General features: G+C 65.4%; 4 protein-coding genes across 4 annotated transcripts; 3 read left to right on the top strand and 1 right to left on the bottom strand.

Moving 5' to 3' along the window:
* Window positions 1–4722: 4722 nt before the first annotated feature.
* Window positions 4723–11440, top strand: ZDHHC5 (zDHHC palmitoyltransferase 5; the record flags this gene model as incomplete). Its single annotated transcript, XM_081999889.1, has 10 exons — window positions 4723–4960; window positions 5399–5556; window positions 5671–5843; window positions 5955–6057; window positions 6572–6663; window positions 6769–6901; window positions 7330–7453; window positions 8409–8521; window positions 8612–9492; window positions 9980–11440. Coding segments are annotated over 10 exons (2181 nt in total), but the record flags the coding sequence as incomplete, so codon positions are not given.
* Window positions 11441–12156: 716 nt separating this feature from the next.
* Window positions 12157–13970, bottom strand: MED19 (mediator complex subunit 19). The gene is made up of 5 exons (XM_081999933.1): window positions 13760–13970; window positions 13098–13354; window positions 12900–12996; window positions 12715–12809; window positions 12157–12552 (listed from the first exon to the last, which is right to left on the bottom strand). Exons 1-5 carry the CDS (start codon window positions 13953–13955, stop codon window positions 12484–12486), a joined length of 714 nt encoding a protein of 237 aa, XP_081856059.1. The 5' UTR covers window positions 13956–13970; the 3' UTR covers window positions 12157–12483.
* A 271-nt stretch (window positions 13971–14241) lies between these two features.
* TMX2 (thioredoxin related transmembrane protein 2) lies at window positions 14242–16894 on the top strand (the record flags this gene model as incomplete). The annotated part of the gene is made up of 7 exons (XM_082000068.1): window positions 14242–14430; window positions 15022–15082; window positions 15262–15375; window positions 15734–15810; window positions 15888–15994; window positions 16107–16419; window positions 16554–16894. 7 exons carry the CDS (start codon window positions 14242–14244, stop codon window positions 16698–16700), a joined length of 1008 nt encoding a protein of 335 aa, XP_081856194.1. The 3' UTR covers window positions 16701–16894.
* A 551-nt stretch (window positions 16895–17445) lies between these two features.
* SELENOH (selenoprotein H) lies at window positions 17446–18025 on the top strand (the record flags this gene model as incomplete). Its single annotated transcript, XM_082000136.1, has 3 exons — window positions 17446–17622; window positions 17706–17851; window positions 17925–18025. Exons 1-3 carry the CDS (start codon window positions 17489–17491, stop codon window positions 18023–18025), a joined length of 381 nt encoding a protein of 126 aa, XP_081856262.1. The 5' UTR covers window positions 17446–17488.
* Window positions 18026–24961: the final 6936 nt, after the last annotated feature.

The raw sequence follows: 24961 nt of genomic DNA on the forward strand, positions 1-24961 counted from the left end.
AGAGCTGGAGAGGCTGCGAGTCCGGCCCTCCGGCAGCGGGTCAGCCCGCTGAGCACGGCCCTGGCACGGCGCCGGCCCCTCCTCGCTCGCTCCGTGGCAGGTCGGGGTCCAGAGGCGCAGGCGGGGTGGGGAAGGCTTTTGCCCAGGAGAGGGCCGGGACGAGGGGCCGCGGGGTGGCTCTGAGCCTGCGGACGGGAGGAGAAGCCAGGCTGGGGAGTGACGGGCTTCTCCTGCTACCACTAGTGGCAAAAAGCCCACCTCGGATCGAGATGTGACTCAGTTTGCCCAAGGTTCCCTGATTTCTCTATGTGCTGCCAGAGACAAGTCTCGACAGCTCTTCTAGCAGCGGGCGTGCTTCGCATCCCAGCCTGGAGAGGGAACTTGATGAGTTCTCCGGGACCGGCGTGGCCGCGATGGCGAGCAGCCTCCCTCCTCCTGCCCCGCAGAGCAGGAGCCCGTGCTCCCCGGCTGCGCCGGACGTCGAGGCGGGGTCTGCAGCCCCGTGCTCTCCGTCTGGGAGAGCAAAAGGCAGGAACACGTCGGTGCTTCTGATAACGAGGGTTCCCCTGGGGAACTGGCAGCCACCTTTGCCCTCTGCGCTGCAGAGGACCGTGTTCCCTCCCGCGGGGTGAGGTTGATGTAGGGGAGGCGACTGCCCTGTTTGGGGCCGCGGGCACGGATGCCAGCGGCGGGTGGGTTCGAGTAACGTATTGGTCTGCACGCCGTGGGGATTCATGCTTCCCTGCCATGGCGAGGGGGGGTCCCTGGGTGTGGAGGGAGCTGGGAGGGAGGCAGGCAGGCGGTGGGCTGCCGTGCTTGGGAGCGCCGGGAGGGGACCCCCTTGCGACGCGGGAGTGCTCAACCAGAGGCTGCCCTCGTAAGCTGTGGGTCCTCACGGTCCCCGGGGAGGGTGTTCCGCCTGCCCTGGCGCATCGGATCCCACCCCGGGGGGCTCTGCATCCCTGGCCGGTTGTTGAGGGTGTGAAGTTCGCTCCGTGCCAGGCAGCCCCTGCCAGCCTGCCGGCGCAGTTGCACGCAGCTGGCAAGAGCTGGTAAGGACAGGGGTTGTAAGCTGGCACCGCACCAGCTTCTCCCATCAGGTCTCCTTCCTGAAGGCTGAGGTTCACTTTTTCCCCCTCCTGCGGGGTCTGGCTGGTGGGTTGGCTGTTGTAGTCGGGGTCCTGCCTTAGGGTTGACGACCACCCAAATGGGGGCTGGGCTTGGAGGACGCGCTGCAGCTGAACACGGGGGCATTGATGTCCCCAGGCAGGCCTCCTCTCTTGGACCCATTGGCATCGTTGGTCGCCCTTTCAAAGCCGTGGCTGCGTCCCGCTCAGTGCCGAGCGTCTGGAGTCTGCTGGTGCTCCCTTAGCGACAGGGCCAGGCCTTCGCATGGCTGGGGACCTGCTGGCCGCTGTCCCGCCCCGCGGGAGCGGTGTCTCCCCCTGGGAAGGGCTCGGTGCCCAGACAGTGTGGGAGATGATGGGAGCGATATTCCCTTCCCGCTGGAAGGCCGGTCCTTCCTTCTCTGCCTGCCCCAGAGCTTTTCCTCTGCGCCAGCCTTCGCTGAGGCAGCTCGGTCTTTCCCGTGCCGTGCCAGGGCTGTCTTCCGAGGCTCTGGGCTGCACGTTTGGCTCAGCCTTGCTGTTGGCATTTCCTTGTGCAGGGGTGGCTGGCGTGCAGCGGGTCTCCCTGGCTCCCCTCTGTCCTCTCGAGCAAAGATTTGGGCTGGGCTTTGCCTTCCTAGAGAGAGGAGGAGCTTGCTTGGGGTTTCTGGAAATATCTGAGCCCCCTTGCCCCCCTTCCTCCAGCAGTCTCTCCTCTGCCCCTCTTACCTCTGCAGCTCGGCGGAGAGCAGAACCGGGGAGGATCCTCTCCAGTTGGGGCGCTCAGCTCTGCCCCTCCCTGGGGCGAGGCGACATAATGAAAGACCACCTTCCCCTTGGCACCGTCTGCGTCCGGTGCCCAGGGCAGGAGGGGAGAGCAGCACCCCTCCAAAGGGGCTGCCACGCCACGAGGGCAGAGCACAGCCCTGTCAGGTCCCTCAGAGACCAGGACGACAGCAGCAATGGAGAGGTGGGGGCTAACGAAGCCACCCGTCTCCTTGGAACCACATGGCCGGCAAGGCCCCCGGGCCTGGCTGCGGCGGGGAATGGGCGGTTTGCCCCTTGCCCAGCTCTCCTTCGGCTGCTGGGTGAGTACCCCGGGGCTGCCAGCGCCCTGCCGGCTCCCTGCCTTGCCAGCCTGCCCCACTGCAAATACCAGTTTCCACTCTGCAAGACTGGGAGACTCTCTCGCCTTTGTTTTCTGCAAACCACTTAAAGCACTTGAACGTTTCTCGCTGGTGCTGTTCTGGTGGGTGGCCGGGGGCAGCCCCGGCAGCAGCTCGGTGCTGGGCGGGGGTGGGACGGGCCCCCCTCCCCTGGGCAGCCTGCCCATCGGAGGGGAAGGGGAGGCTGGGCGAGGTGTGAGCTCCTTGCCCCTGGCGTGGCTTCCAGTCCCCTGCCAGCTCCCAGCAATGCTGGTCGTGCTGGGCTAGCTGGGCTCGACGTGGCTAGCGTGTTCTTCCCTTGCTCAGCTCTCGGCCTCGCAACGTCACATTCGTCCTGTACCTCTCTGGAGCTGCGCTCCGAGGGTCTCGGGGCGCAGACTGGAGACGTCTCCCCTCACCAGCCCGTCCCAGCTGCACTGGTGCCGCCTGCTCTGCGGAGAATCTGCCTGGCTGGCTTCCAAAGGAGACGGCAGAGCCGGCGCGGCTGGTGCCGTGCGGGTTGTGAAGGAGCCGCTCCCCACCCCGGAGGAGAGCTCTTGGTGAAATGCCGGGAGATGCTGTCCTAGATACGTGGAGGTGGGGAGGCATCGCCCAAGGTGCCCAGGAGGGCGAGGCTACCACCCCGGTGGGGCACTCGGGGACTCCTGAGCGGCATGGAGGAACAGGGAGGGGGTGTGGACGAGGCTTCGGAGAAGCCAGTTTGCAGTTGCAGCCCTGGTCTAGTGTGCAGGGCCGGGGCCCAGAGCTGCTGCTGAGGGAGGAGGAGGAGGAGGCGGAGGAGGAGGAGGAGGAGGAGGAGTGTGCTGGCTGGCAGAGCTGGGCTTGGCTCCCGGCATGCTCCTGCTCGCCGGGTGTCCTGTGAAGTCGAGAGGGTTTGCCCTCCCACTCTCCTCTTGCCCTCGTCACTGTGCCTGGACAGGGACTGCCTTGTCCCCGGCCAGCGCAGGTCAGGTCCCGCGGCTGCTTCCCACCCTCTCCGGGTGCAGGGAAGGGCCGGGGTGTGGAGCTGTGCCCGGTGCCTGGGTGTGCCCTGCCCGCCTGTCCCTGCTGTGCTGCCAGCTGGGTGCCGAGGCAGGGGTGCCGCTCCTCCGGCCAGACCCGTCCTCTCTCCTGCCTGCCGCTTGCCTGGAGGCAGCTCTGCACCTGGCACTGTCCCCTGTCCCCTCACGTGCCGCCCCACGCAGGTGGGTGCCCCCTCGCCCTCGCTCAGGGCTCTGCTGGCCCTGGACTGGGCTGAACTGGGGGCTGAGCCCTGGAGCAAGGGCTCCTTCCCAGTTGGAGCCTCGCCAGGGCTCCCGGGGCTGCCATGACAAGGACAGGGGCTGCCTCGCCGGTGGTGGGACCCGTCCCCCGGCTGACTCGCAGTGGGTGGTGGCGGAGGAGGGGACGGGACCAGCGCCTGCCCCTTCACCTCTACCTGCTCGGGGGCCGTGGGGGATTACAGCGCTGGCACCATATGTCACCCTGCCCGCCAAGCCCTGCGCTCTGCCCCTCTCTGCTCCCGCTGCCTAAATCCTTCTGCGCTTATCGCCGCGGGGGGAAGAGAGGGACAGATGCTGTCCTAGATCTGCAGGATTAAACTCCCAGCAGCAAAGCAGATTAGGGTATTACGCTGGCGCCTCTGAGGGGGAAGCCCGCTGTCCTGAGCCCGTGCCTGCCCGGGATATGGGGGACGGTGGCTGTGCTCCCACGGGGCCGCTTGCCCAGGCCCACGGAGGAGCTGGGTGCTGGCCGGGGCAGGCCGGTGCAGCGATGGGGTCCCCGCACGCCACGGGAGTTGTCTCCAGGCTGGGCTCCAGCTCCGGGACGCGAGGAGCAGGAGCAGCTCTGGAGGCGCTGGAGCTGCTGCTGGTTTTGCATCCCCTCGCGGGCTCCCTTCTGCCCCCGTGCTCACCGGTGGGTGGAGTGCGTGGAGGGCGACGCTCGGGTGCCTGCGGCCGGATCCCTCCCGGGCGTCCCCCGTGCCGTTGGCCTGGCTCACCCCGCTCTCTGCGGTCGCTCCCTGTGGCAGCGGGGTCCTGTGCTGGCAGCGCCCGCGGGGCTGTGGGTGCAAGAGGCGAGCGGTGGTTTTGCTCTGTGATGATTTTCCGGGGCGCTTCCCACACCAGCACCCCGCAGGCGCTCCCAGGGGCCGGGGTTAGGCCGGTCCGTGGAGGGCAGCTGAACGTGCCCTGGGCCGAGCGGGCCTGGGTGCAGCTCGGGTTTAGGTGTGGAGGGCACTGCGGGAGGGCGAAAGGAAGAGTTGATGGCAGGGAGCCGCCACAGCTGCCTGCCTGGGCAAGAGCATGGAAATATGGCCCAGGAGCAGGGAACGTGGACTTCCCGGCCAGGCCACCAGCAGTCACAGCAGGAGTGGCTTGGGGGGACGGCTGTGGGGCTCGGCGAGGGCGGTTAGTGCCCGCTCAGCCCTCGCTCGCTCCGAGGGCACCGTCGGATCTCGGTGACACCGGCCTGGGGCTCCGTGGGAGCGGAACCGGTGGGGAGGCGATGCGAGGGGCGGCGGGGAGCGCCCGAGGAGTAACCCATGGGACAGGGCCTGGGTGTCTCACTGCTTTTGTGCCTACAGGTGCCCAGGCCTCAGCCTCTACATCTCCCCAGTCATTCCTGTCTACAATGCCGTCGTCTTCCTCTTCGTGCTGGCCAACTTCAGTATGGCCACCTTCATGGACCCAGGGATATTCCCGCGAGGTGAGACTGGGAAGCGTCTCGGGTAGAGCTACCTCTTTCCACCCTTCCTCTGAGGTAAAGAGGATTACCTGATCCCAAAGGGTTTGCGGAAAGCCCTCCGTGCCCTGCCCGGGTGGGATCGGGTGCTGACACACGCTGCGGGGACGGTAGCTGTGGGTTCAGCGTCCAGCCTGCAGGACCAGGTGGCGGAAGCAGCGTAAATGCTGGCACCCCGTATCGGGTACCTGGGGCTCAGGCGGGCGTTGTGGCTCAGGGCAGGGCCTTCGCTGCCTGTATTTGGGGGTCCCTGGCCAGTCCCTGTGCCAGGTGAGAAGGGCCTGGTGACAGAGGAGGGCGATGCTGGGCATCTCCAGCTCGGCAGGGCAGGACGCTGGCTAGGCCGTGACGTCGCCTTCCCCCGCGCCCTGACGCGTGGCTGTGCTGGGGTTTCTCTGTCAGCTGAGGAGGACGAGGACAAGGAGGATGACTTCCGAGCTCCGCTCTACAAGACGGTGGAGATCAAGGGCATTCAGGTGCGCATGAAATGGTGTGCAACCTGCCGCTTCTACCGGCCGCCGCGCTGCTCCCACTGCAGCGTCTGCGACAACTGTGTGGAGGTGAGGAACTGCCGGGTCTCGATGCCTCTTCGTTCCCACGCAGAGTTTAATACCTGGGGCAGGCAGGAAGCCCTGGCAGCGGAGCCCTTCACTGTGTCTTCTCCCCACCGACAGGAATTTGACCATCACTGCCCCTGGGTCAACAACTGCATCGGGCGGCGCAATTACCGTTACTTCTTCCTCTTCTTGCTGTCGCTCACCACGCACATCATGGGGGTGTTTGGCTTCGGCCTGCTCTACGTCCTCTACCAGGTGGAGGAGCTCTCCGGCGTCCGCATGGCGGTCACGTATCCTCTGCGAGGCTGCAGGAGTGGGGCCCGGGGGGTGGGCGTCGGTGGGGCTGGGGACAGCGTGCTCTGGAGCAGGGCTGCGGCTCTTCCTTAGCTATCTGCTGATAGTATGGTGGTGATGTGCGTGGCCGGCTTGTTCTTCATTCCCGTCGCTGGCCTTACGGGGTTCCACGTGGTGCTCGTGGCGAGGGGCCGTACTACCAACGAACAGGTATGCCTGTGGGGGTGCTGCAGGGCTGCTGGCCCTGTCGGGCCCCCACGTTTGGGGCTCCCCAGGACAAGACAGGCATGGACAGGCTGAGTTGAGGCGAGGGAAGGCCACTGAAGTGGGTGGGGGCTAGAGCACAAGACGCCTGTGAGGGGAGGCCGCAAGCACCTTGTCTGTGCAGCCTGGAGACGGGGCATCTTCCTGCTGCTGTTAGGGGTGGCTGCGGAGAGGACGGAGCCGGGCGGAGGCTCTTCTCAGGAGGGCAAGAGGTGACGGGCACAACTTGAACCAAGGCAGCTTCCAGTTAGACATTGGGGAGAGACTCTTCCCCTTCAAGGATAGTTCAGTCCTGGAACAGGGACCTGGAAAAGGGGGAGTATCTCCAAGTATCTCTAACCTTGGAGATTGTCATGAGTGAGCTGGACAGACCCTGAGCAGCCTGACCTGGCTGGCTGGGCCGGAGACCTCCGCAGGTCCCTGCCCACCCCAGTACGCTGCGATGCTCCTCATCCCGCAGGTGACGGGCAAGTTCCGCGGTGGTGTCAACCCCTTCACCAACGGTTGCTGTAAGAACGTCAGCCGGGTCCTCTGCAGCTCCCCGGCCCCCAGGTGAGCCTGGCACAGCGTGGCAGTGCCCCCCAGCCCTGCAATGCCCGGGCAAAATGCCCCATCCTGAGCTCCAGGCCTTGACCTTCCTTCCGTCCCTCTCCCTAGGTACCTCGGGCGCCCGAAGGCTGAGCAGACGGTGCTGGTGCGACCCCCCTTCTTGCGGCCCGAGGTGTCAGACGGTCAGATCACTGTCAAGATCATGGACAACGGTATCCAGACAGAGCTGAAGAGGACGAAGGTGAGGAAGGTGGGGATTAGCGGTCCCTGCGTTGGGGCCCTCCATGGAGCCCAGGGGTGCAAGCCTGCATCCGTGAGTAAAGAACCGAGTGAGCCTTGTCACATTCCCCATCCCGCTCCGTGTCGTCTTGTTCTGTGTCCCCACGGGACGGAAACCACGTCCCTCCCATGCGGCAGCGACCACATGAGGCTTTGCACCCGCCATTGCCCTCCCCGTCCTGCCCTTCCCCTCGCAGCATCCCTTGGAGGTCCCCCTTCCTCAGCACGTCCCAGCACCGGAGGCATGTGCCGCCGTTGAGCGCTCAGTATGTCGGACGGCCCGGGAGGCAGTGAGAGTCCCCTTAGTGCCGCCGCCCGCTCCCTGCCCACCGAGGGGAGGGCCGAGGCCCTGGCACCCCTCTGATCCCCCCCTGCGCTTTGTCTCTGCAGTCCAAAGGAAGCCTGGAGGTGACGGAGAGCCAGTCTGCCGACGCCGAGCCGCCCCCCCCACCTAAGCCAGACCTCAGCCGCTACACGGGCCTGAGGACACACTTAACCCTGGCCACCACCGAGGGTAAGGAAGGCAGGCAGGGTGCCGGGCAGCCGCTGGGAGGGGAGCCCAGGGCTGCGCCAGGCAGACCAGGAGCCAGGGCCGTAGGCGGAACAGGCTGCAGGGCAGACCCGAAGCACATCGGCACCACCGTGTTGTGGGGCAGGACGGTGCCCCCATCTCTGGGCTGGTATATATGCAAGTGCTTGGAGAAGCCTGCGGGATGCTTACAGCCGGCTCTGCTCTGCCGGAGAGGAGCAGGAGGCCGAGCTGAGGCAGCGCGGTGCTTGTCTGGAGCGGCTGTGAGCTGCGCCGGCCAGCGACGGGCAGGCTTGCAGGCTGTCGTGCTGCAGGCGGGCGCAGGAGCCTCACCCCGATAAAGGAGGCGAAGGAGTGGCAGGCCTGGCTTGGTGGCAGAGAGCACGTTTGCGGCAGCGTGACTCGCTTTCCCCGCTTCCCTGAGCACCGGCGAAGCAGTGCTCGGAGCCGCCTGCGCGGCCTTGGTGAGAGAGGTGGGACGTGAAGGGCATAGCTTGGAAGCGGCCGCTTCTCGCGGTGGGCCGGCGGCTTCTGCAGCTCTCTTGGACCCCCGGCCCCACTGCCTGGAGAAGGTCTGCGGCACGTCTGTCAGTGGGGTGACCTAGCAGGCCCGCAGGGTGCTCGGGCGCCCGCTGACACCTCCGTGCGGTGCACACCCCGGGTGTCACCCAGCTGGGGCCACTGTGGGGGCACGGAAGTGCCAGCCCTGAACACATTGCCATGGGGACACGTTTTCCATCCTGCTCTGTTTCATCTGCCCCTGGTGCGCCTCTCCTCAAGCCCATCCCTCTCTCCACCTCCGCCTCCCCGCTCTGTCCGCCCCAGGCTCCGAGTCGGTTCTTGGGAAGGGAGGGCAGGGCTCCGCACGGCACTCCTTCCCCTGCGCAGCCTCGGGGAGCCGCCATGTGTCTGAGCGCCTTTCTCTCTTCCCCGCCTGCAGACAGCAGCTTGCTAGGCAAGGACAGCCCCCCGACTCCCACCATGTACAAGTACCGGCCCGGCTACAGCAGCAGCAGCAGCTCGGCAGCCCTGCCCCACTCCACCAGTGCCAAGGTAAGGCCGAGCCCGGCACGGGGGGAACCCAGCCTCGAGCAAAGCCTGGGGTGGGCGTCGGTGGGTGACCGCTGTGTCTCTGCCCCTCAGCTGAGCCGAGTGAACAGCCTGAAGGAGCCCAACTCCATCTGTGAGAGCAGCCGCAAGCCCAGCTACCGCTCGGAGCCGAGCCTGGAGCCTGAGAGCTTCCGCTCGCCCACCTTCGGCAAGAGCTTTCACTTCGACCCCCTCTCCAGCGGTTCCCGCTCCTCCAGCCTCAAGTCGGCCCAGGGCACGGGCTTCGAGATGGGCCACCTCCAGTCCATCCGCTCGGAGGGCACCACCTCCACCTCCTACAAGAGCCTGGTCAACCAGACGCGCAACGGCAGCCTGTCGTACGACAGCCTGCTCACGCCCTCCGACAGCCCCGACTTCGAGTCGGTGCAGGCGGGCCCGGAGCCCGACCCGCCGGTGGGTTACACCTCGCCCTTCCTCTCGGCCCGCATCGCCCAGCAGAGAGAGACCGACCTGCACGGCCGCTTTGCCGGCGCAGTCTCCCCCAAGCACGCGCCGCCCCGCGAGCCCTCACCCGTGCGCTATGACAATCTCTCCCGCCACATTGTGGCCTCCATCCAGGAGCGGGAGAAGCTGCTGCAGCAGCCGCCGGCCCCGGGCAGGGAGGAGGACGCGGGGCTGGCGGACTCGGGCATCCAGTCGACACCGGGCTCCAGCAACGCCCCCCGCACCAGCTCTTCCTCGGACGATTCGAAGCGCTCGCCCCTGGGCAAGAACCCGCTGACCCGCCCGGCCCCGCCCCGCTTCGGCAAGCCTGAGCCACCCCCTGCGCTGCGGGTGCGCTCCCTGGGCTCCCCCGAGCAGCCCGCCGCCCCCCACCTGGGCAAATCCATGTCTTACAGCAGCCAAAAACCAGCGTCTCCGGCCAGCGCCCCCGAGACAGAGGAGGTGGCCTTGCAGCCCTTACTGGCACCAAAGTAAGTACCGGCGCTGGCCGCCTCGCGCACGGCGTGGCCTGCGGCTCTGCGGGGGGGGCCCTTGCCCCAGCGCCTTGCCGGGACTCCCCGGACGGAGCCGGGGCCGGTCACACCCTTCCCTGCTGGCCACCCCCTCCAGCCCTCCTTCCTCTGCACCCGCGGGCAGCCGAACGCCCCTCACTGGGGAGCGCCGCTGCACCTAGCCTGGAGCAGGGCGAGGGAAATCCTCCTCCTCGTCCTCCCAGAAGAGAGCGGGGGCCTCCCCACACCTCCCTGGGACACCCCACGGGCCTCTCAGGGAGCCAGAGTGGCATGTGGGTGCTGGAGGTCCCCGGGGAGGCGGGGTTGTGGCTGCGCTGGCACTGGGCTCCCTCCCTCCCTCCCAGGCCCTGCAGTCCTGTCCTTCCCCCCGCCCCAAGCCCTCCCCACGGCACCCCGCTCCCCGCCCGTCCTCACACCCCATGTCCGTCCTTCCTTCCCTCCCCAGGGACGAGGTGCAGATGAGAACAGCCTACAGCAAGTCCAACGGGCAGCCCAAGAGCCTGGGCTCGGCCCCCCCGGGCCCGGGGCAGGTGCCCCTCAGCAGCCCCACCCGTGGAGGAGTCAAGAAGGTCTCGGGCGTGGGGGGCACCACCTACGAGATCTCAGTATGAGGGGCAGAGCCGCCCGCCCCCTCGCCTCCTCCCCGGCTGGCACCCGCCGGCCCGGAGGGACCTTCTGCGGCCGGACGCTCTGCGGACTCTGGGGAGCGCCGGACCGGGGGGAGATGGGCCAGCGGCCCCCACTGCTTTTCCCTTTCTCCACCCCTCCCCGGGACTTGGGGGGCTGACACACACCCGAGCGGGGCTGCTCTTCCTCCGCCTGCCGAGGACTGCTGCCGGCAGCCGCCCCGGCCAGGCGCAGGGGGCGCGGGGGGCCGCATCCTGCAGCCCCGCGCCCCGGCACCATCTTGGCTGGGCCAGCCACTTGTGGGCCTTGTGCAATCAATTGCTCGCCTAGCGTGGTAGGAATGGATTGTTTTTAAACCAGAATACTTTTTTTTATTATTATTGTTACGGATTCTATTTTTTTTCTCTTTCTGAGTTACCAGGTGTGTGTATATATAAATATCTATATATAAATATAACTATTAAAAAAAAAAAAAGCAGAAATTATATATCTTGCCCAGAGAGAGGAAGAAACTACCCATTCCCTGCCCAGGGCCCGGGCCCCCACCTTGTCACCATCCCCAAAGGAAAGATGTGGGGCCGGGGCCGCCTCCTGCGTTTGCGGGACGAGCCGGGGCCGGCACCTGGTGTCGCTCTCCTGCCCGAAGCGGGGCCAGCAGGGCCGTGGGGTGGTGGGCGCCCCGCTGGGCTGCCCTGGCCCCTGCCGAAAGTCAAGGTGCTTTCAGCCAAGGATGCTCTCCTCCCCGGCTCTCTGCTTGTGCAGCCTCCAGCCCACTCTGCTGCGGCCGCCGCAGCCCAGGGAGGAGGAAAGGCGAGGGGCAGTCCCCTCCCACGCGCCTCCCCAAACCCACCCGTGAGCTGGCACGTGCAGGTGCCGGCTGGTGCAGAGAAACGCTCGCGGGCTCCAGCCTTTCCCCACTTGTGATTTTTGCTCTTTTTACAACATCTTCCCAGGGTTTGGGCTGGGGTGGGGTGGGGTGTTCGTTGTTTTTGTTGCTTCTGTTTTGTTTTGTTTTTTTAAATGGGTCTGATAGGGTTCTCTTGCTGTCACACGGTTGTGTTTATTTCTGTTGGGGGAAGAGGAAGGCCAGTGGGATGCATCCCTATAAAGCAATATTTTCTCATCACATGCCAAAAACACACAGCCAAGGAGCCCAGCGCTCCCTGTCCCCCGCCCCTGCCTGGGCAAACCACCCTGTGCAGGGGCCCACAAAACTTCAGGCACTACTTGACTCTTTCTCTACGGCAATATCTCTCCTGTGGCCTCTGCAGAGCCACGCCATTGGTTTTTTTAATTATTATTAGCCATTTTAAAAATGAGGAATAAAAGGATATTTAATGAGCCACCCCAGCGGGCATGCGTGTGCTTTGTTTAGCGTCCAGGGACGGAGAACCCCCCCAGGGCTCCTGTCCTTCGGGGTCTCAGCCTTCCCTCTCTCAAGGGGGAGAGGAAAGGGGGCCTGAGGAGAGCTGAGCCCGGCCCCGTTTCAGGGAGGTATCGCCTCAGGGTGCTTTTCAGCAAACTCTGCTCCCACAGAAGGTAAGTTTTTTTCAGGGCGTGAGGAAAGCGGCTCTGGGGAAGGTGTCACGGGAGCTGGTGAGGCTGAGGCTCTGGCACAAGACGCCGGGACCCAAGGAGGACCTTGGCATCATGCCGCGACTGCGGCTGGAGCTCCTGGTGCCTGTGACAGCAGCCCTGGGCCCTCTGCCAGCAGCTACCACCACGTGGGGACGCGGTGCCTCTCCAGGGTCACGCCTGTCCTCACCAGGCCTGGGAGGTGAGGGCAGAGGAGCACAGACCCCTCGTCCCAGCCCAGCCACCAAAGCCATGACTGGAGCCCACCTCACCCCTGCTGCTCAGGTGGGAGAAAGGGCTGAGAGCTGGGGTGGGAGCTCAGCCACGATCCTCCGGCCCATGCCGCAGCATACTGGGGCAATGCCGGTCGCCCGTGCCCTGTGGGGTCCCCCAGTCTCGGCTCCTCGCCGTGATGGCTGAGGGTTGCAGCAGCCATTGCCACCAGCCCCTCCTCAGAGCAGAGACTTTAATTAAAAGGTGACTATAAAAGAGAGGCCCCGACGCACCAGGTTCTTTTGGTATAAAAGGCTGAGGCTGGTGACCCTAGTGCCAGCAGAGTCTGCGTCTCCTGGTCCCGGCTGGCTGCACAACACAAGCGGGGGGCTGTGGGGGTGTCCTCTCTGCCGGGGGGGACGACAGGCCAGCCCGAGCCCCCCTGCCACGTGCTGCACAAGGATGAGTCCCTCCCAGGTCAGTCAGGGCCATTCCTGTCAGCTGGGGGATCCCCGGCGCGGCGCTGGCACGGGCTCACCGCAAGCTGCTGCTGCTGCTGGCCTGGGAGCTGCCCACCCCTGGGTGCTCTGGGCTGTGCCGGTTCTGTGGAGGAAGGACAGACACGTATCACGTGAGACCTCCTGCTCGACAGCAGCAGCCGTGGGGTGCCCGCTGGCTCCCTGCCCTGCTGCTGCCTGGGCCCAGCGTGCTCCCACCCGGCCCCTAGGGTGGGCACAGAATCAGACCCCAGCTCTCCCCACCCACCTTCTTTTTCTTCTTCTCTTTCTTCTTCCTCTTCCGTTCCGGATCCTCCTCTTTTTTCTTCTTTTTCTTCTTGTGGTCAGAATCCGAGGGGGTTTCTGGAGAAATGAGAGCGCTGGATGAGTCGGCCATCCCCGGAGGCCGGATGGAAGAGGGGGCGGTTGTGGCAACGAGGCGCCGCCCCTTACCTGGGGGGACGGGGTCCTGGGTGCGGCTCTGCTTGTGCTTGTGCTTGTTCTTCTTCTTGGGCGGCTGGATGTGCATCAGCCGGCACTGCTCGGGCAGCTGGGGAGAGGAGATGGGGCGGGTCAGGCCAGGCCAGATACCTCCCGCCCTGCTGCCTCCAACCCAAGAGGCCACCCCCCGGCTCTCAGCCCCGGGCTCACCGGGCCAGCGTGGAGGCGGAAGCCCGTCAGCATGGTGCCGGTGAGGGGGGTGAAGGAGCTGCCGCAGATGGGAGGCTTCTCAATGAGGGAGCGCAGGCTGCTGTTGTCGTGGGAGCCGGGCAGGTCGATCATGCCGGGCAGGTCAGGGAGGAAGTTGCTGAGCTTCTCCTTCACCTTCTTCCCGCAGAACTTGTTGTAGGCGTGCTCCAGGTTGTAGTGCGTGATCAGGTTGGTGCTGCCCGTCAGCTCTGTGGTGCCTGCGCCAGTCGCCCGCCGCACGGAGGGGATGGAATGGTGCTGCTGCCCAGCCGGGCCCAGCCCCCTGCCCCGCCATCAGGGACCCTCCGGCCCCGCGCCCCTCCCCTGCCCCAGCACTGGGGACCCCCAGTCTCGATCCTCTTCCTCACCCCAGCACCGGGACCCTCCGGCCCCGCTCCCCGGCTCGGCCCCCCTAAGGCCCCATTTCCCTACTCGACGGCGAGCTGCTAGGCCCCGCCCCCTACAGGTTCATTGGCCTGCCGCGCTGTCAGTTCGCACTTCCCCGCCCACCACCCTCTGCCCTCATTGGCCCGTCGCGCCGCCAGTTACCGCCGCGCCCCCGTTCCGCCGCGCCGATTGGTCGCGCGCGGCACCCGCCCCCGCCTCGTGGCCCCGCCCCACACCTGGTAGCTCTCGCAGCAGGTAGAAGGGGCCGGCGGCGGCCTTACGGGCCGCGTCGTCTCCCGGCGGCGGCGCGGCAGCAGCGGGGGGCGGCGCCGCCCCGGCGCCCGGCGCCTTGGCAGTTCCGAAGCCCAGGGCGGCGGCGGCGGCGGCGGGCGGCGGCTCGGCCCCGCCGAAGAGCGCCGAGAAGTTCTCCATCTTCCCGGCGTGCCCCGCACGGGGCCGGACCGCCGCCCCTCCCCGCCGCGATTGGCCAAGCACCGCCCAGGCCCCGCCCACTGCCCCGGTTGCTAAGGGAGACTCGGTCCCAACTTTCTGATTGGCCACTTATCTCGTCCCCTCTCATTGGTCCGCCGGGGTGTGGGAAGTGCTTTGACAGTATCGCTCGCCATTGGCCAGCGCGGAAGAAGTTACGCCTCCCGCAGAGGAGCAGCCCAATAGGAGCGGGGGCGGCCGTACGGCGGCCGGGAGAGCGGAGGCGAAGATGGCGGTGGTGGCGCCGCTGCTGGCGCTGCTGTACTCGGTGCCGGGGCTGTGCCGCTGGCTGGCGCGGCCCTACTACCCGCTCTCCGCGCTGCTCGCCACCGCCTTCCTGCTTGTCCGCAAGGTCCCGCCGCTCTGCCAAGGGCTGCCTTCCCAGCGGGAGGATGGCAACCCCTGCGACTTCGACTGGGTGAGGCGGCTCGGCCTGCTGCTGCCCTGGCACGGCCCCGGCCCACCCCCGCATCCTCGGGCCTGGCCTTCCTCTGGGCCTGCACTCTCCGGGCCTGGCTCCTCTCCTGCCCTCCCCTCCTGCTGGGCGTGACCCCTTGGGTCCGGCCTCCTTCCAATCACTGCACCCCTGCGGTGGGCTCTCCTCTGGGTCTGCATCCCCGGCCCTGCTGGGGAGAGGGGGCAGTATCCAGTGGCGTTGCTCTGCTAGTGCCTTCCCGCTGCTGAGGGGTTCCCCAGGCACCGGTGAGGATGGGAGACTGTGCCTGTCACTGCAGGGGCAGCCCCCTCTCCATGCTGTCTCTCACTCAGGATTCAGGAGGGAGAGGAGCTCCAGGAGGAGGCAGGGAAACTGGCAAGGACTTGGGCCCGGCAGGGCCTGGCACAGCCACTTGTCCCTGTGCCAGGCTGGGCCAGGAGCAGCCTGACTGTGGGAGGGCAGTATGGCTGCAGCCGGCGCCGGTGGCCACTCCCAGGTTCTGCAGGCTGGCAGTGCTGGGCAGCTGCAGGGTCCCATGGGTGCCTTGTGCTCATGCTGTTTCTCCTGTCCCAGCGGGAGGTGGAGATCCTCATGTTCCTCAGTGCCATCGTGATGATGAAGAACCGACGCTCCAGTAAGTTGGGGCCTGTGTTGTGGGGTGGGTGTGATGGGCTGTGGGGCTGCTTATGGGGCTTCCCCCAAGGACCTGGATAGGTTGGGATTTGGAGGACCAGATCTGGCCCTCCCTCAGGATCCCCCCTGGTCTTCTGGGGGGATCTGGTCCCCTCTGCTCTACCTCTCTCCTTTCCCCAGTCACTGTGGAGCAGCACATCGGGAACATCTTCATGTTCAGCAAAGTGGCAAATGCCATCCTCTTCTTCCGCCTCGACATCCGCATGGGCCTGCTCTACCTCACGCTCTGCATAGGTGAGACCTGCCGGGGGGAAACCATGGCACCGGGGGCAGCAGTGGTGCCTCCTTGGCATGGCTCAGCCTGCCCCTAGCACCTGCTGCCCCTGCCTGCCCTTCACACCACCCAACTGGAGGGGCCAGAGCTCCCTTTTGCCCTGGGGTTGACCTTTGGCCTTCGTTGTGGGAGGAGGCTGTGGCTGTAAGGAGTCCCCGGGGGCAGTGGTGGGCGAGGGGGGGCTCTGCCTGCCCCAAGGCTCCCTCTGCCTTGGTTCCCCCAGGCTGCTCTGGGAAAGGAGGAGCCTCATCCCAAACACAGCCTGGGCCTTCTGGGCACTGGAGTAGCACAGGGGGCTCAGGGGCGCTGTTGTTGCAGTCTTCCTGATGACCTGCAAGCCGCCCCTCTACATGGGCCCCGAGTACATCAAGTATTTCAGCGACAAGACCATAGATGTGAGTATCCCCTCCCCAGGGCATGCTGGGGGGGCTCTGCCTGTCGTCCCCCGCTGAGCCCCACACCTCTGCGGCAGGAGGAGCTGGACCGTGACAAGCGGGTGACCTGGATTGTTGAGTTCTTCGCCAACTGGTCCAGCGAGTGCCAGTCCTTCGCCCCCATCTTCGCTGACCTCTCTCTCAAGTGAGTGGTGCCCCCTGGGGGCCTTGGCAAGTGCTGGGGCTGGGACCAGGGCTCACGCCCAGCCCTGCAGTCACCTGCCATGCTCACAGCCACATGTCACCGTCCTCGCCAGGTACAACTGCTCGGGGCTGCACTTCGGGAAGGTGGATGTTGGCCGGTACACGGACGTCAGCACCAGGTCTGGGGGGAGATGGCCTGGGCAGCAGGGCTTATGCTGGGGCAGGGTCCCTGGGAGCCCCCTGGCTCTCTCTGGCTGCCTGGGGGTCATAGTCAGCCTCTCCCCCTCCTGCCACAGGTACAAGGTCAGCACCTCACCCCTCACCAAGCAGCTGCCCACCCTCATCCTCTTCCAGGGCGGGACAGAGATCATGCGCCGGCCACAGATCGACAAGAAGGGCCGGGCGGTGTCCTGGACCTTCTCCGAGGTAGGGGGTACAGTCCAGCCCTCTGTCCCTGGCATGTGGGGCAGGATGGGGCTCAGCAGCCAGCCTGTGCCCTGGGAAGGGCAGGGGGGGCTGCGGGGAACGCTGGGGATGCTGACACTGCCTCTTGGCCACAGGAAAATGTGATCCGGGAGTTCAACCTCAACGAGCTCTACCAGAAGGCCAAGAAGCAGCCAAAGCCACGGGAGGAGGGGACCGAGGAGTTCCCCAGTGGGCAGGCCGCTGCCAGCTCTCTGGCCGGGGAGACCAAGAAGGACAAGTAGAAGCTGCCCGGTGCTGTCACCCATCACCATGTCACCATTACCCTGGTGGCACCGGCCCCACTGGACCTGTGTGCCTCCCCGGGCCTGCTGGGGGCAGGTCCCGGGCTCGCAGGGCCCCCCAGGGCCCCGTGCGGGCAGGACCGCGGTGCGGGCAGGGCCGGGCAGAGCAGTAGGACAGACCCCGCCCTCGGTTAACGCTCATCCTCATTGCTGACAATAAACTGCCCGTGCCCGTGTCCGTGCCCGTGTCCGTGCGCGTATCCGCGGGCGAACGGGGCCGGCGGGGACGGGACCGCCGCGCAGGCGCCGCGCTGATTCGCTGGGGGCGCGGGCGGAACCATTGACCCTGCCGGGAGGGGGTGTGTGAGCGGGTGCTATTCCCGCGGCCCAGGCCGTCCCGCCGCCGTTGACTCGCCAAGGGCCAGGCGGGCCGTGCGGCGGGCAGGAGCGGGGACGGTCGGTACCCCGGCCCGCGGGCGCCGGAGCCCCGTTCAGCCGCCGACTCCTCCCCTTCCCCCCCCCCCCCCCCCCGGCGGCTCACCCGAGTGGCGCGCAGGCGCGGCGGGCCCGGCACGCGGTCGGCGCGGCGCGGCAGGTAGGCGGCGGCGCGGCCGCTGCGGGCCCCGGGCTGCGTCCCCTCGGAGCGGGCCTCGGGTCCCTCTTCCTGGCCCCTGCCCTAGCCCCGCGGCGGCATCCTCGACACCCCCCTTCCACCCCCCAGGGCCGGATCCCAGCGAGGACCCCCCTTCCGCCCCCCGTAGCGGGACCCCGGGCAGCCTCCGCGCAGGATGGCTCCCCGCCGGAGGAAGCGCGAGGCTCCGCAGCCGGCGGCGGCCGAGGCACCGGAGCCGGCCGGTGGCCCGCAGAAGCAGGCGCGCGCCCAGTACGGGGGCAGCGGCCCCCGCGTCGTCATCGAGCACTGGTGAGCCGGCCGGCGCCGCCGGGACCGGGCGGGGGGGCGGCCCGGGATGGACACCGGCGCTGACCCCCCCCGCGTCCCCCCAGCAAGAGCTGACGGGTGTTCGGGCGCAACGCGGCAGCAGTGAGCGAGGCCCTGCGCGGGGCCGTGGCCCACCTCCCCGTGGACATCAACCCGCGGCCGCCGCGCAGGAGCAGCTTCGAGGTGTCCCTGGTGAAGGAGGACGGCAGCAGTGAGTGCTGGGGCCGAGGGGGCGGCGGGGGGCTCCCCGCCCCCCCTGACCCATCCCCCCGTGTCCTCCCCAGCCGTGGAGCTGTGGAGCGGCATTGCGAAGGGGCCCCCCCGCAAGCTGAAGTTCCCCCAGCCAGAGGCAGTGGTGGAAGCCCTGAAGAGCAGCTTGGCGTAGAGGCGGTGGCTAGGTGAGCGGGGACAGAGACGGGGACGCGACAGGGACCCTGTACCAACTGCCCTCTCCCCACAGCCAGGCCGAGACCGGCACCTGCAGCGTGAGCATCCATGAAGAGGCGAGATGAAGTGGGGGGCACCTGCCAGCCCAGTCCCGTCTCCGACACTGCAGCTCCGCCGCAGGCAGCCACTGCCAGACCCCTCGCCTCTCCCCACACCCCTCCTTGTCCTCCTGCTACTCCCCAATAAAGCTCAGCAGCCCCACAGCGTAGCCAGCCCCAGCACTTTATTTCAGTGTGGCGCAGCCTGGGCCTCATGCGGCCTCTTTGCCTGGGGGGAAGGCAGCCCTGCCTGCATTGCCCTGAGGGCAGGCAGTGGCGGGGAGGCAGAGCCAGCCCCCCTAGGTGAGGACATCCACCTCCTCATCCGACTCGGACGAGGGGCAGGGCCAGACACAAATGGTGCCAGGGGGCAGGCACGGCTCTGCTGTCCCCACATCTACCTCCTCGGGGTCACCTGCGCGGTTCCTCGGCGGCACCATCTGCCCGCAGCCCTGCTGGGGTGTGGGGGGCACCTGGCCCTGCTTCCTCCAGGCCACCCGAGGGGACTGCCGGCGGGGGCAGCGCCTGCCTGCTCGCCCCAGTGCGCCCATGTGCAGTGGGGGCTGTGGTTCCATCACCCTGCCATCGCCTGCTGCCACAGTGCCAGGCACAGTGGGGGGCTGTCTCTCCCGCACCACCTCCCAGCACCCCCCACTCTCCACCTTCCGCAGTTTCACCCGTCCCACAGGGCTGGGGTGTGTGGTCCCCGGAGCGCATGGCCGCTCCCGTGGCACAACACTGGTGCTCCCCAGTGGGCTGCCAGCACCACCAGGCTCAGCCCTGCCACCCCCCACCACGGGGGAGCCCTGCTGGGGGGCACGCAGGCAGGAGCGGTTGAGCTGCCGTGGGGGTCCCAGCCTCACCAGGCATCCCCCCCGGAGTTGCAGCGACTCAAGCTCCGTGACACGGAGGCGGCGGGCAGCTGCCAGCACCTCCTGTGCCTCCTCCTGCGTGGCCTCCAGCTCGGCGGTGTAGAGGAAGCGCACCAGCTTGCGCAGCACCCCGATCTTCAGCCCCCCCAGCTCCAGCACCACCCTGCGACCCCGGGGGGGTAGCTCCCGGCCAAGCTGCTCCATGAAGAAGGGGCTGCAGACAGAGAGGACACAGCAGTGGGCCACCACTGCCTCGCCTGTAATGCAACAGCGGCCGTCACTGCCCTGAGCCCCCCCTGCTCTTTTCCATCCTCCCTGGGGGGTTGTAGGGATACTGCCCCCAGGTCCCTGAGGGCACTGGCACTGCTGTGGGCCATGCTGCCTGCTCACCTTCAGCTTGCAGGGCCACATCGCAGAAGACATCCGCTTGCTGCTGCTGCTGGTGGAGGTGCTGGAAGGCTGTGCGGAGCAGGCGAGTGCTGCGGTACAGCAGCCTTGGGGTGGCCGACGGAGAGCCCATGGGCACCCTGTGGAGACAGCACAGTGCTGAGGATCAGCACCCACCTCCCCCACTTCAGACTGGCCTGAGTGGTTTGGGACTGGGACACAGCGGGGCCTGCGCAGGAGCATGGGTGCAGGTGTGTTTTGTATCAGCTGTGCAGCCCCGCAACTGTGCAAAGCCCCGTCTGTCTGTGCAATGGCCCACACAGCCGTGCAAAGGCCTGCACGCCTGTGGGGGAGCCTGCATGTCCTTCCGCTGTCCGTGCAACACGGCGCGTGCCCATGCAATGACCTACGCAGCCGTGCCAAGGCCCAAACGCCCACGCAACGGCCACGCCGGGCCCTACCAGGCTGTGCAACGCCACACGCGTCCCCGCCAACCTCTGGGGCTCCGCTCGGCCACCAGAGGGCACCGGCCACGGCGATTCTGGGGAAGGAACAGGCGGGTTTGGAGCCCGCCGCCTGCCCCTCAGCCCGCCGCCGGTCTGAGGCGCGGCCGCCGGACCCCGGCCCGGCCCTCGCCCCCCGCTGCGGGCGGGCAGACCCGGGCCCACCGCGTACCTGCCGGCGGGGGCTGGAGGCTCCGCCGAGATCCTCGGGGGCCTGAGGCCGAGGAGAAGACGGGGCTGGTACCGGGCGGCCACGCGTGGACGCGGCCGCTCGCCTTCCTCGCAGCCAGCACGCGCCTCGCGTCCGCCGCCTAGCGTGCCCGATGGCTCGCCCCGCCCACTAACGGTCTCGCCATTGGTCCACCTGCCAGCCAATCGCACCCTGCCAGCCAATGGCGGCGCGGCATGGGCTGTGGCGGGAAGGGCGCGCGGGCGGGGCTGCTGGCTCAGGGGAGGTGGCTCAGCGGCCATGGCGGGCGCGGCCGACGCCCACCCCGCGGCATCGCATCGCGCCGCACCGGGGCGAGGCCCCGCTGTCGTGGCTGGAGGCAGCCGAGGGGCTCCTTGCGGCCGGAGGCTGCGGGTGCCAGAGGGGCCAGGGCGCTGTGGGGGTGAGCGCTGGGTGCTGGGGAAGCGCCTATTGCAGACCCCCACCGCCATGGCCTTCCTGGTGTGGCCCTGGTCATCTCTCTCAGCCCTTCTCTAGCAGTGGTGCCTCTGCGCTGGCCAGAGGTCTGGCAGCTCATGGTTTATTGCAAAATGGAGTTCCACGTGGGATTTTGCTAAACGCAGCCCCCAGGCTTTGGAGCACACAAGGCAGCGGGACCGAACCCCTGCTGCAGGCTGGTCTGTGCCCTCCCAGCCGCCACCCACGGGGCAGGGGTGCAAGGAGGTGAGCAGGGGGGCGGCCCACCCTGTCCTGGCCTTTGCCCTTGCTTGTGCAGGGGTATAGACAAGACAGTCAAGCCATAATGTGAGGAAAGAGCTCCGTGCCGCTCGCGGCCGCCGTCGCTATGGCAGTGAAGCACACAAGATAAATAACCAGGGAGTGTGCTGTCCGCAGAGCAGCTCTTCCTGGCAGGGTGGCACTGGAGTTCATTAGTTCAGAGCCCTGTGCTGGGCCTTGTTTTGGATTTTCAGACTCTGTTGTGGCCTTGCGTGTGAGAAACGGCGTTTTCGCAGCTTGCTGATGCCTCTCGGGGGGAGCGGGGCACGCACAGAGGCAGCGGGCAGAAAGGGGAAGATTGATGGTGGATATTTTGGAAGCTGTCCTTCATGCAAACGATGCTGCCTACTTAGTTTGAAAGTATTTTGTCATATTATAAAGCATCCATTGTAAAAACATCTGCGTCAGTCACTCCACACACATGAACAACAATTATAATAATCCCAGCCCGATTGCCTGGAGATATTAGCTGTTCTTACAAACAACCAAAGTGGGTGGAAATTTCAAGAGCCGCAGAAGAATAGGAGTCTAAATGACGCCGTAGATGTTAAACCTACAAAGTTTTCAAATGTGGTATCATTCCCTGATATTTTCTGTGGTTTTGCAGATGGATTTTCATCTGGTTTGACATGTGAAGGCGTTTTTTTCCCCCCTGTTTTTTCTGCGCGCAAAATGGACGCAAACCAAGAAAGAAAATGCCTGGTGATGGGTCTGGGCCAGTGGCTGCTGAGGTTAGTAGCAGTCTTTCCACTAACCTCGGCTGGCTTGGAACCTGGCCGTAAATACCGAGGCATACAGCAAAACACATAATTTCATATCAAAGTTCTATCATATGCTCATAAAAATAGAAGAAAAATAGAGATGTTTCCTCTCCATGCCCTTGCAATAATTCTTTCAGAATTACAATGATTAGAGCTGTCACTTGGAAAGCTTGAATTCACCGGCAGCAGACAGATCCGGCTACTGATTAAGGGGCCTGCCTGCCTATTTCAGAGCCCGACTACTGCTGCCTCATGTTTTTAAATCTGTCCCCAGCCTGGTGATCCGCCTGCGGGTCCGTGTTGGCCCCCGTGCCCTTGCTCCCATCCCTGGACAAGTCCCCAATAGGAAGCATCTTCAGCTTCAGAGAAGAGCTCCATGACCCTACAGAAGAGATGTAACTGGCCCTAGGACACGGTGAGCAGTCTGGACTTCCCCGCTGTTGCATAGTATTCTGTGTCGTGCCCCAGCTACGCTGAGACGACACAGTAGGGAAGGGAGGATTTTACTGAGTGGGGATCAGAAGCGAAGCTGGGAGGAAAACCCTTTCCTCTTCAGCCAAGGCTGAAGTTCACATGGATGCTCTGATGGGGAACCTGCAAGTGGGAGGACATCAGCAGCGGAAATTGCTTTCCAGCCGGGTGGGCCAACGGGGACAGAGACGTCAGGGGAAAGGCACAGAGCCAGGGTGAAGCAAAATTACAAAATCCCAAGTCACTGATACCGGAGGATCTCCCCCCGCGATCACCAGCTGAGGCAACATCCCGAGTACTGGAGAAGCTCGAATGTTTGGTGCTGGCTCAGGGACAGGACTCGCTCCCCTCATTCAAGCTCACCCAGTGCCTGTACAGCCCTGCTGCAAAGGGAGACGGCAAGGCTGCCTCCGCTCTGCCCGCTTCACCAATAGCAGCAGTCATCAGGAGGGGAGAGATGCCCCGCATCGCCTCTCCTCCCCTTCACGTGGCTTGAGCACTCCCCTCCCGGACTAGGGGCAGAGGCCGAGGTGTTCGCCCGGTCACCTTGCTCTGGCTGTGGAGGAACGAGTCGCATTTGCTTGTCCACCCCAGGGAGGATGCCAAGGCATGGCCAGGCTCTTCCCTCCCCTTTGTGTCCCTTTGTGTTCCTCTGTGTCCCTCTTCCCACTCCCGAGGCCATGCCAAAGGCAGGGGTGATAAAAGGGTGAGCAACCCGTGTCTGTCCTTGTCCTGGGACACACTCAGGGCTACCGGCGGCTCTTCTGTCCGCAGGACGAGCAGAGAGCTGGTCGCTGCAGCCGCCTCCTTGGCTGAGGGGTGAGCACCCCACCCCGCACTGCTGGCAGAAAGCACGGGGGCTTTGGGGGCCCCGTGGGCTCTTGAGTTGACAGATGACGGCAGGACAAAGTCCCTCAGCTCCGGAGGCGTTAGTTATGCTCGTGCCATGCAAAGCAGCTCCCACGCGTCCTGCCATGAAAGGGCAGAGTCCACCCTCGCCGTGTGAGCCTCCCCGCCCTACAGAAAGTATTTTTCAGGTGGAGCATGGCACAGATGCTCCTCAGCCTTGTGGGTCCACCGTGGACAAGGGGATCCCAATGTCCTGCAGAGGCGGCCCTACGGCCTGGACCAGAGGCCTCCCGTGGGCAGCCCGGTGTGTCCTGGGACAGGGAGTGGGGCTGCAGGCCCAGCGGCGGCTGTGGGAAAGGCTGGCAGTCGTGTTTCCTGCGACCGGGGCAGAGCGCGCGGCGGGCTCGGGGTGGTGGAAGAGCCCGCAGGCCTGCCGGTGCGGTGGGCTGCCTCTGAGCCAGGCTCAGCACTCCCGGAGGGCACTCTGTCCTGGCAGGCTCACAGGGCCACTTTCGGGCCGCGACACACGGCCCCGGGCCCAGCTCAGGCGACGGGCCCTTTGCTTGGAGGCAGTTTTAGTATTTCACAGAGGTGACAGCACGAATCCCTGTCACGCAAAGCCCGCTCCTCCGCTGCATCCCCGGCGGCTGCGGTGCTGCCTCTCCTGCCTCGCCAGCAGCCTTGTGCTGCTGATATGATATATGATCTGGCAATACCAGCAAACGCTCCCATTGTAGATACACAAAAGAGGCCTTTTATGAGTGTAACTTTTACTAGTACCCAAAGCCAAATAATCTATGTGTCTATCACTGACACCCTTTTTTCCCTTTGACCCCTCTCTTTAAACACCGATGTCCACATTTGCTGCCAGAATATTCTGGCTAAAAATGTGTGACTGTAACTCCCGCCGACACACCAGCAAAACATGTAAGACCGTGAATCTTTCTGTCCACCTTCAGGTGTTCAGGAGCTGGTTACCTGGGGCACAGCCCTCGCTTTGCTGAGGCCAGGACTCGGGCGCCCTGTCCTTGGCGGGTGGCTGGGCACAACACTGGGTGGCTCAGTGGATCGGGAACGTCAAGTGGGGTTTATCTCCCGGTGGGATTCACTGGGGAGGTGAAGGAAAGGTAGCTCAGTCTGAAGGTAGCCTAAACATGTGCTGGTTATCCAGGCTCCCTCTGCAGTTGACAGGAAGAGAGGCCTCCCCATAGGACGAGTCATGTCTTCCCCATGTCTCCCAAGCCCTCAAATCAGCAGATTCTGAGCTCGCTTCTTTAAGAGAAAGGAAGTTTTCATCTTGGGTCTCACTTACAGCTGCGATTGTTTTCCAGCAATGTCCCCTTTTCCTTTTGTTGCTACACTGCAGTGCAGGAGCTGCCTCTGTTTCCCCATTCTTGGGAGGTACCTCGTACTTTGCTGCAGCTGCCACGGAAGGGAACGATGAAGGCAGGGGTCCATGCCTGGGAAAAGAGCTGGAGGTGGAGGGAGGAAGAAGAAGAGACCCTAAGTAGCGATAGAACGTTGTGGGTCTGGGAGGGAAGGAGATTTCTATGCACGTTTCTGTCATTTGCACATTTGAGCAAAAGATGTAACAGGAATTTCACGGTCTGAGAGCGCAATGGGGTGCAGCCATGTCAGCCGTCAAAGGTTAACAGCGGGCCGGTTTGCAGGCACGGGAGACCCCGGGCACAGCAGGAGGCAGGTGGGAGGCAGGTACCACACTTTCCTCTGACTCGGTGCCATGCCGAGCACGTGGAGCTGCTAGACACTGCTCCGGGAAGGTGTCAGGGTGGACTGTGGACTTGCTTTATTGCCTGGTGAATGGGGGCTGAAAAGGTCTGGCAGACCTAGCTTCCCTCCTCCCCTTTAACTCTGGCGTCCGACGGATGGGTCGTTTCACTGTCCCAATGCCACACTTCCCCTCGTGCAGGGGGAAGACAACAACCTGTCGGGATTCCCACAGGAAAGGGGCCGCGGAAGTGCCTTGTTGTCCTGATTCAGAACAATGCAGGCCATCTCTCTGAACCGCCTGCGCTGGACCCGGAGG

This window comes from Phaethon aethereus, assembly GCF_964289735.1.
Source record: "Phaethon aethereus genome assembly, chromosome: 5".
Taxonomy (NCBI): Eukaryota; Metazoa; Chordata; class Aves; order Phaethontiformes; family Phaethontidae; genus Phaethon; species Phaethon aethereus.